We start from the raw sequence: 14,398 nt of genomic DNA, 5'->3' as shown, positions 1-14,398 counted from the left end.
GACAATGGCATGCACCGCACTGTCACACAGCTGGAACTGGAGGACCGTGGCTCACTAGTGGTGCCAGCGACTCTCGTCCTCACCGGGTGGATGGCCTTGCCGCGCCCCCACTCGCCCCCAGCCTCCTCCACAGTCCTGTGCCTGTGAGGTTTAGTCACCCTGGCCCCTGTAGAATTGCCTGTCTTTCCATTTTTGTGGGGTCTCACTGGGGTGAGTGTGAGCAGTTCCTGTGACTGGGGATGCCTCATGGGTCCTCTGCCACACACCTGTGTGTGTGACCATTAGCAGAGACCTGGTTCAGGGCAGGCCCACGCTCAGCTCCGCAGGGCTGGGGGACACACTACAAGGGAAGTCCCCACACCTGCGACCTGGATGGCCAGTGGCCAGGCAGGAAGGGCACTCTGTGGGAGGGGGCAGCCCAGGCTGCAGAGCGCAGTAGGCTCTGCTCCACATTCTCCCTTCCCTGCACCGGGCATGGCCGAGTTCTCTGCCAGACAGGCTGCATTCACGTCATTCTGTGCAGCGAGGCATAGGGGCCACCATGCTAAAAAGAGCTGTTTCACCAAAACGTGGAGGTGGAACCAACAACTCGGAACACGTACATGGACTTTTATGACTTCCGGTATTAAAAGCCCTGGAGTTGGGAATTGGCCGGAATCTCTTGTTCAGGAAGAAATGATGGTAGATTTTGGAAGAGGGGTTCGGTGTGTTTGATCTCTTGCACAGGTTTAGTGACTTTAAGGAGGATTTAGAGAGCACGAGATAACACTGCTCTGGTTCTCTTTGACTGTGGTAGGATACAGGTGTCCATGTGACTGCTTGGTGACGCTACCAGCAGGGCCCAGAGAGGCCCAGGGCCCCACAGCTGCAGGGGATGGAGGGCCGTGGGTGGAGTCCTCCAGCTCAAATGTCAAGGGATAACTTCCATCCGAGGTTCTGGCTGAGTGGGTCAGGCTGTTCTCCGGGGAGAGGCTGGCAGAGGCAGGCAGAGGCTGGGCTCTAGGATTGAACTCGCAGGGGACCTGTGACCTCTGCTTCTCCTCGATCCCAGAATCCCGGAGCCGTGGATACCATGGAGTGCAGACATCTCGTCCGAATTCAAATAAATCAGGGAATGGAAGCTTTCAGTTACCCAAATGCATTTTTAATAACGTGGAAGTCTCCCTTCTGTATAAAGGTCTTCGTTTTAAATAAAAGAAAAATCAATATTGATACAGAACTATAACCTAAAAAGCAAGCTAATTATTTGTGTCAACATGAGCTTTAAAGCTGCTGTCTGGGTTGCCTTGATTTATGAGGTAGGGTGCTTCTCATTGAGATTGGAACGTTATTACAAACACTTTCTTTCAGAATGATTTATTTGTTAAAGAAATCAATAAGAATTTTTTTCATGTGAAGTCAGCTTTTATAACTAGTCAGGTGAACCTATGTAAAACTGGAGACCTATACTTGCATGCCTGTTTAGGAGTGAAAAGGCTTTCATGGTTCAAGATTCATATCCTTAAAAATTCATATGGTAGGCATCAAAAATGTCCAGATGATGGATTATCCTAACAAGGCACTTATTTAATTATAATTAATGATGGAGGCACCACATAAAGAATGGGCTCGATTTTCAGCTGATTTAAAGCAACAATGTGTCCTACATAAATCTCTCATCCAAGGAGAGCCAGGGTGAGCGTCAGACGTGGCAGAGGTGAGGTGCTTCCTGCCGCAGCCTCCGCCCCTTGACTTGACTCTTGGAAGAGGGACTGCACTTTACGAAGAGCTGCCCAGAGACATTTTCCCTGGCAGTCGGCCTTGTGCCTGTCTTTGACATGACTTGAACGAAAAGGAGAAGCCAGATATCTCAGAGAATATGGGATTGGGAAGTGAGGGAGAGAGGAGGCGAACACTGTGTGAGAATGACTGCTTTCTTGACCCAAAAGAGTCAAGTTGTGAAGGAAGGCTTCCACACGTCTCAGTGTCCTACATGTTCTCCCAGGGTCTCATGGAAGGAAAGCCCAGGGCATCCCTGTTCCTTCGTGCAAGACGCCTCGTGTTTCACAGTGAGTGACCCCAGAACACTGCAGCCATGGACTCGGGGTCACCAGGGGACCTGCATGCTTGCAGAAACAAGCCCTCCTGTCTGCGTGTACCGGTGGTCATCAAGTGACAACAGGAAAGTCGGAGGACATGGAACCTGGAGATGCATGTCCCCTTTCTCCATGACAAATCAAACAAGCCAAGACTCAGGCTTTGAGGGAAGACTATGTACACAGCGGGGGAAACGGCATTTAGAAAACACTTCTCATATTCCCACTGCTGTTGTTTTTGCTGTTGTCTTCCTGGTTTTCTTCCTTGAGGTTGTGTTGAACACATCCAGAGTAGGGTTGTTCTCACGTCCGCACGCTCAGTGGAGATGAGCACAGCCTGCCGCTCCGGGTGCCCTGGCCCTCACCCTCGGCACAGAAAGGAGGTTGAGAGGAGCCGTGCCGACTCCAGGGGGAAGAGACCCCGCCGGCCCCCACATAGCCCGCCTCGCCTCACGGCGTCAGGGCGAGCCTGGCAGCATGGCAGTCCTGGGCGGGGTCTCTGCTGGAGAAGGTTCTGGCAGGGGCCCAGGAGACCTAGAGAGTTTCTGTGACTCTTGGTCCTGATGTGCTCAGGTCGTGTATAATCACACCACCTGCTGCCAAATGTGGACTCCATTTGTTCAGCTGCAGAAGGTTTTAAGAGTTTGAACCGGGCAGGCAGCATTGTCCACAAGGGGACAGCTGTGACCTGACTTATGTACGTAACTGAGCCCTCAGTACGTTACCTTTACAGTAACAACAAAAACATTGAAAAAAGATTCCCTGTGTGTCAGTGTCTAACTCAGACAGCGAGGGTTTCGCATTGTGAAGGTATTTTAGAACGAAAGGCAGCACGATGCTTTCACGAGTTTCCATGCAACCCATCCCTTCAACCCTGCTAGCATGTGAGGAAGGACGCTGTGGTGTCTACTGGCTGGGGCCTGGAAGTTGGAAGTGTTGGGATAACTCGACTGCACACTGTCACAATAGGAAAGACTCACTAATGAGTTGCCATATGCTACCTGTATGTCTTCCAAAGTGAGCTGTCTGTAAGACGGACAGGCGGGTGGTGGAGCTCACTGGTATTCCTCCCTCCAACTCCGGCAGGACTGCACTCCGCAGGGTCCGGGAGGACGAGGGTTCTCGTGGTGCTCGCCCGGTGTACTTACCCTGGAACTGCGCGTTGAAGCCCTTGCGCCGGTGGTTGCTGTCGGAGGTGAAGTGGAGCCGGAGCCAGTTCTTACTGCTGATGACCGGGGATGGGAGGTTCATGCCTGTGAGCCTGGAGAGGAGACAGGAGAGAAAGCTGCCTTGTAACCCACAGAGCAACGTTCCTGCGGCAAAGCTCTGGGAACACTGCCTGGGGGACCTGCCCCCGTTCTGAAGACACGGGGATCCTGTCAGATACCTTCAAAGGATCGCGGTCGTCACCCTTGCCCAAACACAAATGCATTCTTTGACCGTGATGGAATGAAGGCTTTCGAGAGGACTTGACATTTTGTCTATGTCTTAATAGTGGATGTAGGAAAAGGAATTATTTTGATCTCTTACCAGCATCCCCCACCCTGCTTCGGACTTTAATCACCATGAACTATTAAATAAAAGAAAAACAAAAAAGGCAAATAATAAAAATCGTCCTTTCTTCCTGTGGGCACTTAGTGAATCTATTAATTTGAAGCACACTTAAGCAAACTGTTTATCATGCTTGAGAGCATGCCAGATTCCCAGCAATCTCTCTGCAGAATTCACCACCTGGGTCTTCCCAGGAGGTAAAAGAGAACAGCTTTTCTAAGATTGATGACAGCAACTGTCAAAGAGATTTGAAATGGAATAAAATTATGCTTTACTAAAGTAGTGTATTAATCTTTTAAAGTGAAGATACAATCAATCTCTGTTACGCTGTTTGGAAATATCCAGTCCACTCGACAACGTTCAGCTTAATTGTCAGAAATGACGGCACATTTTGCTTCTCCTTGGTGACATTCCCGAGGAAGGAGAGTTTCCTCAGATGGTGGAGAGCCTGTGTCTGGAGTGCAGAGGTGAACACGTTCCAGCCTGAGGGATGGGAAGCCACTCCACGTTGGACCAGTGGACTCTGACTGCTTGACCAGCAGATGAGATAGACGGTGTCCAAGATGTTACACCGATGCTCTCGGGAAGCTACCTAAGGCCTATGTTGAATTTACACTGGGGGTAGGTACTCATAGAATGCCGTCCCAGCTATTTTCAAGAGGGATTCTGGGGTGATGGTGTCTGTGAGAGCTCAAGCTCTGTCCATGTTGCTGACAGGGACATCAAGGTGGACTGCATGCCATCTGTGACCAAGCTGGCCAGGCTGTACTTTCTAAGCTCAGGGTCCGCTGGACACCCAAGGTTACCGGGAGCCGTGGCAGCTGGCTCCACCAGCCCCCATGATGCATGTAGCTCGGCATGTTCCTCGCCCAGGCTGACCATTCCAGCATGCAGGATCCGCTGGAAGTCACAGCCATGCCTGACTGCCACAGATTGCAGCAGTGTCTGGACTGTGCAAAACGCTCTCCTGCCAGGGAGCGGCACAACCCTCTCGGCTTGGATTTGTGGAGCCCAGAGTGGTGGCAGTCACACCCCGCTGACCCGACACGCATCTCATCTCCTCCGCTCTCTTCCAGGAGAGGTTATTTACACACGCAATAGATCATGTTCCTCTCTGGCTGTCCCGAGAATGTCCAAAAGAAAATTGAATTCGGGATCTAAAGAACCCCAGAGTCTATCCAGCTCCCTTACACATATTTCTTGAACTTGTTATAACTGGATTCTAGGTCTAGTTGGTGGTGGTTTAAAAACATACATTTTGGGGATGATTCAGAACAGGAAAATTGGTGTATTGTTTGGCGATGCGTACCACGGTGACGGCACGTGTGCTACGACACGGGAGGAAAACCTTTCTTTAAAGAGCAGGTTGTGAACATTTTGGCTGTGTGGCTTAAAGATGGTAAGCAGTACCATTGTTCTAAGGCAGACACGGGTGCATGGCTACGCTCCACGATTACTTCATTGTGGACACTCAAAGGTGGATTTCACATACATGTTTTTAAGATTATTTTTTCCTACCCAGTTAAAATATATATCACCCATTCTTACGCCTAACGCGAGGGTGACAGGAAGGGATTTGTACCACTGCCACGCAAGAGGAGACTTGCGCGCTGTGCATCAGCAATGGAGGAAAGGCAAACCTTTACCAGAGCTGTGACTTCCGTAGTCTCCTTTTGTGTGGAGTTGCGTGGGACCGGATGTGCTTTCCACGGTCACACCAGAGGAAAACCGTTGTGGAAGGGCGGTGTGTGTGTGTGTGTGTACCGCATTTCTGGCTTTGGCCTTGTGCGGTGGTGGATACTCACAGCCTGTGCGTGCGAGAGGGCAGAGGTGAGCTGGAGGAGGGAGGGAAGAGTTTCCAGTGCGAGGGCTTCAGATCCTCGGAACCCTGAGCTCTTCCCCCTTTGCCCGTGGGGTGGGTAGGGTGACTATCTTTGTTCCCCATAAGGATGATGCTACCACCGCAACTGTTCCTTCAGTGCAAAGGACTGATAGAAGGTTCTTACTAAATAGACCAGCGCACCAGAGTGTGGACTGAACCCACCGCCCGTGATTCCCATGGAAATTAGGGGCAAAGAACTCATACAAGTTCTAGGGTGTCAGGACAAACAATGGCCCTCCACACGGAAGGCCATGATGCCCATTATGCCAGAGGGGTTGGGCGGACATTGCCACCATCACAGAGCTGCATCAGGCGGCGATGACCCCACATCCTAGGGTAGCCCAGTGGGTTTGCCAGAGCCTGGGTGTGGGACGAGGCTGTGGAAGAGGGGTGTGGAGGCCAGTGAGGGCGAGAGGAGGCTACGAAGATGCCCCGAGTCAGGCATCCAGGACTCCACGCTCTGGGCTGTGCAGGATGCTGATCAGATTTGGAGGCTGAAGAGGACAAAGCAATGGTGTCTCTCAGAGCCTTCAGAGTGCACCACGGCCTGACAACACCGGGTCGTGGTCCTGCAGTCGGCCTTCTGCACTGGGATTCAAGACCATGGAAATGTGTGGGTATAAGCCGTCAAGTGTTTGCAGGAAACAGAAGTGAAGACCTTGCAGGAATATAGAACATGTGTCATTTCACTATCAATTTTATTAGCTTTATCTCAATAAAGTGACTTTTATGTCATATTTTAATAAATATATTCCACCTAAAAAACATCTTAGCCTAGAAGGAAATGAAATAGGCAGGGTGTTTCTGAGCTCTGCGGCACTTTGCAGAATCAGTGCAGTCCAGTTTAGAGCCTTCCTGTGATTTCCAGAAATTAAATGATCCCTCTGGCTGGAGTGAGATTTCTGAGAAACCATCAACAGTTCTCTTAAGTCTTCCAGACTGGATTTCCTGTCAAATGGGCCAATAGTCACATGAAGAAATGCTCCACATCTCTGCCGATAGAACAAATGCGAATCAAGAGGGCGCTGAGTCTCCATCTCCCCGAAAAGAACAACCATTACCAAGGAAAGTGGGGGCATGGAGGCAAAGGGAGCTCTGCTGTCCTGTGGGTGGGGGTGGAAACCTCTTCCACCACTGTGGAGGATCCTCAGAAGACTACACAGAGGGCTCCCCGAGGCTCCAGCAATTCCACGTCTGGACATCCAATAGAGCACAAACAAGGCCACGGAAAAGCTACCAGTGCAACCATGTTCACGGCTGCCCCACTCACCATAGCTAAGGCATAGAATAAGCGCAGATGCCACCTCAGTGCATGAATGGGCTGAGAAATTGTTGAATAGAAACACAATGGAATTTGACTCATCCTTTGGAAATATCAGACCACTGGTAAAGAAATGGAAGGACCTGGGAAAATTATGCTAAGTGAAGTAAGTCAAGCCCAGAGATAATAAAGATACTTGTTTTACCTTAAAAGTAGAAGCCAGATTTAGCTTATAAAGTTGTAGATAAGTTCTTTTGGTGGGGTGAAAGTGCATACAAATATATTAACTAAAATATGGTAAGTTCAAGGGAGAACTGAACTAGTATAATTCCTTAGAAAGACAAAATCAGATTCAACAAAATAAACACTAGGAAGGATTGGGGTCAAGGAGGAAAGGGTAGAGTTATGAAGAGGAAAAGGAGGGAAAATGTAGACAAGAATCCTTGTATATCCTATAAAACTCAAAGAATGAGGGAAGGGGAGGGTGAGAATATTGGAAAGGGTGACACTGACAAGAGGCCCTATTCATAAACGGCCTGGTAAATGGCAACTCTTTTGTATCACTACTTACAGGTCATAAAAATGCAGACTATAGCAGTTGGTATAGGAGTATATCATGGAGAAAATGTCTTGGAACTGGCAGGAAAAATGAGTACAAGTGCAAAGCGGAAGAAAGCCACAACTCTAGCTGTCAACAAAGTCTGCATCAGCTCATCAGGCTCAGGTACTTCAGACATCTCCACGCATCAGCGGAAGGCCCACGGCCCATTCTGTTCTCAGGCATCGAAGCAAGACATGCCCCTGGGAAATTCAGGGTGGTCCCCGAGTCCAGGATAGCAGGTGGCACCCTGGAGGCAGGGCCAAACCAGCAGGGCAGCGCCTTCCCAAGGGCAAGGGAATGCTCCGTCTATTTGCATTCTCGAGCAGCTGAACTAGGACAGGCAGCCAATGGGTCGATGAGGAGCACAGGGTGGGCCTTTGGTGAGACTGCAAAACGGGCCCTTCTCACGTCTTTGATAAATGCCAAAAGCAGCCACTTGAACGATTGCCAGGTTCATTTTCCTTCAAGATTGCCAGGTTCATTTTCCTTCAAAGCATCCAACATGTATTTGCTTCTGCTAAGAGTAAAAATAAATGTAGGGCTCTCAGGGAAACGTAAGGGTAAGACGGCCTGCTTTGAGCCAAAAGAGAGCAGGCTGGTCTGTTCCACTTTCCCCAAATAGTTTCTCCATGATTTTGGGATTCTATTTATAATCTGCTCATTACTTTTTCTTTTTTTTCCCTTCAACCTAACCTCCCTTTGCTTCTCTGTTCCCTTCTGTGAGGCAAGCAAGAGCCAGAGCCCACTGCTTGAACATTTTATAACAGCCCACATCATCAGTGACTCATGCATTTCACTTATGTAACGTGAAAAATGGAGAGTCGACTTATTGAGATAATTTCCTGAAATGCATTGGGAATGCTTAGGGCTTTTGAAAGTGCTCTAAGTATTTCTGACCTGGGCCCAGATTTCTAATGTTTTCAGAAAACATTGCTGGGTTGATTGCTGAGGAGGGGTGCCTCTGTGGTTCAAACTCTCAGTGGTATGATTAAGAACCTGAAAGCCCTCGTAACATTAGGACAGACTTCAATTTTCTTCCCTTCCTGGAGAGACTTGAGATTTTAACGAAGCCCTGGCTTTGAGGAGGCGCTTTCTTGTGAGCCTGGGGAGAAAGTGACCGAAGGGGTGGTGATTTCTCACCTTCTCACAGAACAGAGATCTGTTGAAATGAGTGGCACAACTCGGTACAGATGGCTCCCCAACTGTCAAGTTTTGACCTGGTGTCATTCTTCTTCCAAGTGAATTCAATGTCTTAGGAGGCAGAAGCGACTTTACGTGACCATGCCAAGCCTTCGTATGAATGCAGAATGGAATAATGGTGAAAACTAAAAGGGAGTTCTCACCTTGCAACGATGTAGAAAGAGCTGTATGCACTTGGGTACACACACACACACACACACACACACACACACACACACACACACACACGTGTGCGCTGAGGAAAAGCCCCACCAAGAGCACTGAAAGCTCAATAAACCACACAGGGACAGATGTCTTCTTTGTAACGTGACCTGTCCTTTACTTCCTTTAGCTTCCTACCACTTCCTGTTGGGTTTTCACTCACTTGGCATTGTTCCACAGAGACCACCTCTCCTGCACAGCAGGACACCCGGCCCCTGCCCCTTCCCTGCCCAGTCCCTTCCCTGGCCCCCTCGCACCTCAATTTTCTGTCCAGGGCTTCCTTGGGAGGTTCACCTTCTGTCCTTCCTGCCCCTTGGGGACGTTTGTCCTCACCGTAGCTTCCTCTCTGTGTGCTGCTTGTGCTCCCATGGCTCCGCTCTCTGTCTTGGCAGCACTCCACCAGTTCTGCTTAGATCTGCCCGCGGTGCCTATAAGCTCTGCTTCTGGGCCGCTGTGCTCTCACGGTGCTGGGAGCTGGGGGTCTGCTGCACAGGCCAGGCTGACGGCTGCAGACAAGGAGCCCACAGCTCCCACACTCTCTTTTCTCTTCCTTTTTGCTTCAGGTCCCTGAAGCAACCTGGGTGAGAGTCCTTTGTGATCTTTCCTCTCTTGGACCAGAGTTTGAACCCATCACCTCACAACTACTCCACCCCTGCTATTTCCTCCCAAATTTCAATACATAATATGTAAGGGAAGAGAGAAGGTCTGTGCATAAAGCAGGAATGATATCTAATATTCTAAATGTTGTACAGTGCAAGTAAGTATAGAGAGACAGAAATGCATCTATTTCCATACCATTGAAATATTTTCTTCTCTCATTCACATAGCTCTTCCTCCATCCATCCATGCAAACTGTGATTTCTGGAATATTCTGGAAGGAATGTCCCTTATTGTGTATGTATTGTTCTAGCATAGTAAATTAATCTCCCTTCCTAAAGCACAGTCAATTTTGTGGTAAATCTCCTCAAGAATGAGCTGTGCATGTTTAGAATCAGCACATTTGTTTCCAGAGATCGTTTCTTAGAAATAAAACTTATGGGTCAGAAGGGATGCACTTCTTGAAGTCTTTAAAGAATACTTACTGTAAAATCACTCGTAAGATTTCAGCTCCTTTCCGTTAGCTCTGCCTCCATCGCCATCTTTCCTCTGAGCTCCTATTGTTTGCTTTCTAAGATTAAGGGCCCAGGTCACCTGGCTCTACCCCAAGGTTAAGAGACTCTGAAAAGATCTCATTCGTGTAGGCCTAATTCCAAGGTCCACTGAGAAACCAGGCCCACTGTGGCATCAAGAGTGGGTTCAAACTAAAGAGGGTCTCCTCAGGGCGGGGTCTGAAGGACAGCTGAGTGCTCTCTTCCTGCCACACGAGATTGCCCTCCCATGCCCCTGTCATGTCGATATCATGATACTTTATCACAGAAACCCGGATGCCCGCCCTGCCTCCAGAAAGCCATACCACATCACTGCATTTTCTCTGTGCTCTCCAAGTCACTGCACATCTCACTAATAATCAAAGAAAAAATGAATTGTGTGCCTGGCACACACCATTGTGCTCTTACCAAGGTTTTCTAGGATTGCACTAATCATTTTAGATTACCTGATAAATGTCCAACTTTGCCAGCAGGTGAAAAAAAAATCCTGTCATGATTGCAAATTTGGCTCTGTGTGTGTGTGTGTGAGAGAAAGAGAGAGAGAGGGAGAGAGAGAGAGGGAGAGAAAGAGAGGGAGAGATAGAAGGAGAGAGAGAGAGAGGGAGAGAGAGAGAGGGAGAGAGGCTATCTCTGAGGTCTGGAATATCATTTCCTCAGGATATGGGAAGCGCTTACAGAAATCGTTGGAATAGGAGCTGCAGGCCACAGACTGGCCAGAGGACTTAGTGTAATTTGGGGAGAAGGTGGGCTACTGAGGAAAGACTGGCTGAAGCCCTGTGGTTCCCTGGAGCCTCCATGCCTGTGAGTGACTAAGTGGCGGCCTCTCCTCTGGCTGTGCCACTCAGAACGTTTACATCAAAATCTAGCTGGCATTGATGAAGACACCCTGTGGAAGGGCAGTCAGAGCGGAGTCACTGAACGGGCTCTTCGGGATGAGACCCCGCTCCTTCCCCAGGCCGCTGCATTACAGAAGTAGGTCTATTCTGTTTGTATTTTTTTTTCTGTTCGGTCCTCTGGGTCCCTGAGGGGTGGCATCCAGGCATCGGAGGCGCCATGGCTGCAGACATGGCACCTCCAGCCCTCAAGGATGCCAGGAGAGGGAGCAGAGGAGGCGTCAGGCCAGGCATGGGCTGCAGAGCCTGGAGGGTGGATATTCGAACCCCACACCCTCCCTCCCTCTGAGGATGGGCGTGACGACCCCCTCTTCCCTGAGCTGCACAGCCCGGAAGCCCTGGCCCTCCGGGCTTTCCCCATTGTCACTGCGCTTTCTGATGCCCTGCAGGCCTCAGCAAGAACGACGCGCAGAGTAAGTGCCCAGAGCCCGCTGGAAACACGCCTGCTGGACGTGGCACAGGCAGCTCTGCCTCCTGGGAGACCACGCGCAAGGCTGGGACCGCCATCAGGCTGTGGCAGCCAGCGGCCCGCTGGCCTCCCCTGGGTCAGGACGGCGTCGGCGGCCCCACCCTCCCCACACACTTCTCCACACTGTGGCGCAGGTTTCTCCTCTCTCCTTGGACACGCAGGTGAGAGAGTCTGCTGCTTCCAGGCATTTGCAGGACGGGTAAGGAAGGAGGGCGCCCCACGGAGAGCCAGCTCGTAAGAATACCTTCCCGGTGACACCAGCCCGCGCTTCCAGTTTTGACGGATTGATATTTCCAGGCTCAGCTGAGTTCAGCAATGCTGAGGTTTTTGCCTGACACAAAACTTCATGCCAAGTTAACATTCCTAATTGTCTCCTACATACAATGTTACATTAGAACCTCCTTTCAAAAGACTCATTACATCTGGCCTTCAGAGAAATAAAACAGACTCACGGCCTGTTCCAGAGCTCGTCTCTTACTTCCTGACATAGGAGAGAAAGCAAGAACAAAACTCACCACTTGAGCTTTTGAGGATGTCAGTTCATAATTTTCTGTGGACTTTATTTCAAAGTAGCATCATAGGTACATATGATAAAAATTCAGCATGGAGGAAGGCTCTCAAAAGTCTTGGTAGGTCAGTTCCAGTGAGGACGGAGGAAGGGATCAAGTAGTCCTTTTGTAAGTAGGATTGTGTATGTCTGAGAGTAATCTTTCTATATTATTTACTGGCTGCATCCAATTATCAGTGCAAAATTATCCTACAGTTTGGGATCATACGAAAGACTCATGAACCACTTTTAATTTTCCCGAATCAATTGGGTTCGTTCATAATGTGGAGTTTCAATGAAGTATAGATGAGTGCAGGGTTGATATTTGAAGCTGTATCTATTATATAGCACTTGGGGTATGGAAAGCCAGGCATAATAAGATTATCTAACACACCTAAGTGTGCATATCCAGAACATCAAGTTTTCTATTACTTGAAAGGCATTTAAGATAAGTCTTCATATGTGTTCTATGAGAAACATTCAGTTGCAAAATATCAAGGTATATTTAACGGCCAGCAGAAAATATAGTTGCTTACTATGTTCTTGACCATTTTAGAGTTTTGTATTTTACAAACTTTTTATTTTTATTTTTTTACAAAACTAAGGAATCTCCATGTAAATATAAGCAGGAGAATTTCCAAGGTCATTTCCCAAACAGCCCTGTGTTTGGTATTCACATGATGTCTTGTTTGCATCTCTTTTAAATTCCTTTGCCTTCCCCCTCAGTATTAAATAAGTAGGACTGGGCTACCAAACCTTGCCATCTGGATAAAAAATTAAATGCACAAATCAAATATCAAAAGTTCAAAGTTAATAGCCTCCTTTCTCTCCCTGTGTGAGCACACCAGGATTACTCTAGTCTGTTCATGCTCAGAAACACTACCGACGAGGCTGAGCAATTAGTTCGTATTCCACAAATGAGGAGACTGAAATAACAGTTGTTCGTTAGAATAATATTCCGGAAGCACAGCAAACAATCCAGAGGCTACCAGTCCTTCATTATCTTCTGTGAAGGATGCATTATCGCAGTGTTGACTCAAAAGTAAGAGTGGATTTCACAACTTTAATGGTGCAAAATTACATCCTGAAGCCAAAATCAGAACCCATTCCATGAAGTCAATTTCTGTGGCAATCTCGAATGGTATTTATAATGAGCATCCGAAAACCACTACTGTTGAAGTCACAAGTACCCAAGGCATCTGGACCCTCTCTACAAGTACTGCTCAGGCAGAATGGCTCCAGCTCCTGTGTGCTAATCCAGTACCTCACCCATCCTCCACAGCTACACAGCGACAGGCAGGAAAGGTTCAACCCAATCAGGCTGTACATTTCCTGAGATGCTGGTTCAATCTCCTCAGTGCCGTTCTCCAAGGAGATTCATCCAAAGAAAGCAATTCCATCAGTGTTCAGCCACAGAGCAATTTCCTCAATAACATTCTCTCTTCCTCGGGTACTTTGTGATCTTCAGAGTAGACAAGGTGTCCGGCCTGCGAGGATTTGTGTAACACCAGAGCTTTCTGAATGTAAGAAGTTATTTCTCTGCTCACCTGGAGAATATTGGTGACATTTTGTGCGAGCACTTGCATAAGCATTTCCTGGGGAAAACTGAAATCAAATCAGCACCAAGCAAATCAGCCAATGGTGAAAAGCCTGTTGTAGCCGTGGCCCAACACCAGGCCCGGTGGAGTGGCACGTGGCTTTGGCAGTGATTCTGGGGACTTTGCAGTATGTATTACTCCAAGTTCCAGGTTAATAAGATGAGCAGAAACTTCTTAAAACATTCACGACACTTGTTCATGGCTGTGAGTCAGAACATGTAATGACAGTAAGAGAGTCGGGCAGATGGTCATTTTCCCTTTGCTCCTCTTTTAAGCTGGAGGTGACAGTCATTCTGTGCTTCGCCTTTGCAGTGCATTGGGACATTTGCTCCGGTGACTCTATGGGCCACGCTGAGGGCCAGAGCAGAGTGCACAGAGCCTGGGATCGTGAGATGAACCTGCAGGCAGACAGGGCCGTGGCACAGAAAATGCCACCCAGCCCATCTACGCACACCCTCATCCCCACTCTGAGACCTGAGACCGAGGGAGTGGCACGCAGCCAGTCCCACGGCTGTCGCTCTGGAGCAACAGGATTACTGCGCCATATTCATCCTTTCATATGAATGCAAGAGAAAAACCTCTCAAAATAATTTTATAGGTCTAGAATTGTCCATAAAGTAACTTGAATGAATGAAGGTGAATGGAGACACTTTAAGGAAAAATGGGAATAAATCTGGATAAGAAAACTTGTTGAAAGTTCCCAAATGGGAAATTTTTTATGTTTCCTACACCAGAGTAGTGTGATGCATCCATTTATTATTTATTTATTGTCAGTTGTGGGACTTGAACTCTGAGCCTGGGTGCTGTCCCTGAGCTCTTCCGCTCAAGCTACCGCCCCACCCCTTGAGCCACAGCACCACTTCCTGTTTTCTGGTGATTAATTGGAGATCAAAGTCTCACAGACTTGAGTGCCCAGGCTGGCTTTGAGCCACAATCCTCAGGTCTCAGCCTCCTGAGTAGCTAGGATTACAG

At 48.6% G+C, this 14,398-nt stretch overlaps 1 protein-coding gene across 1 annotated transcript in view; it reads right to left on the bottom strand.

Moving 5' to 3' along the window:
- The window catches only part of Csmd1 (CUB and Sushi multiple domains 1), a 705,832-nt gene that overhangs the window by 291,267 nt on the left and 400,167 nt on the right, over positions 1–14,398 (bottom strand). The window contains exon 6 of the mRNA XM_090353740.1: positions 3,224–3,336. Within this exon, the coding sequence (XP_090209866.1) occupies positions 3,224–3,336 (113 nt within the window). The remainder of the gene's footprint in view (positions 1–3,223; positions 3,337–14,398) is intronic.

This window comes from Megascapheus bottae, chromosome 20, assembly GCF_031878675.1.
Source record: "Megascapheus bottae isolate mThoBot1 chromosome 20, mThoBot2.hap1, whole genome shotgun sequence".
NCBI classification, from domain to species: Eukaryota; Metazoa; Chordata; class Mammalia; order Rodentia; family Geomyidae; genus Megascapheus; species Megascapheus bottae.
The sequence above is the reverse complement of the archived record's forward strand: the minus strand, read 5'-3'. Positions and strand labels throughout refer to the sequence as shown.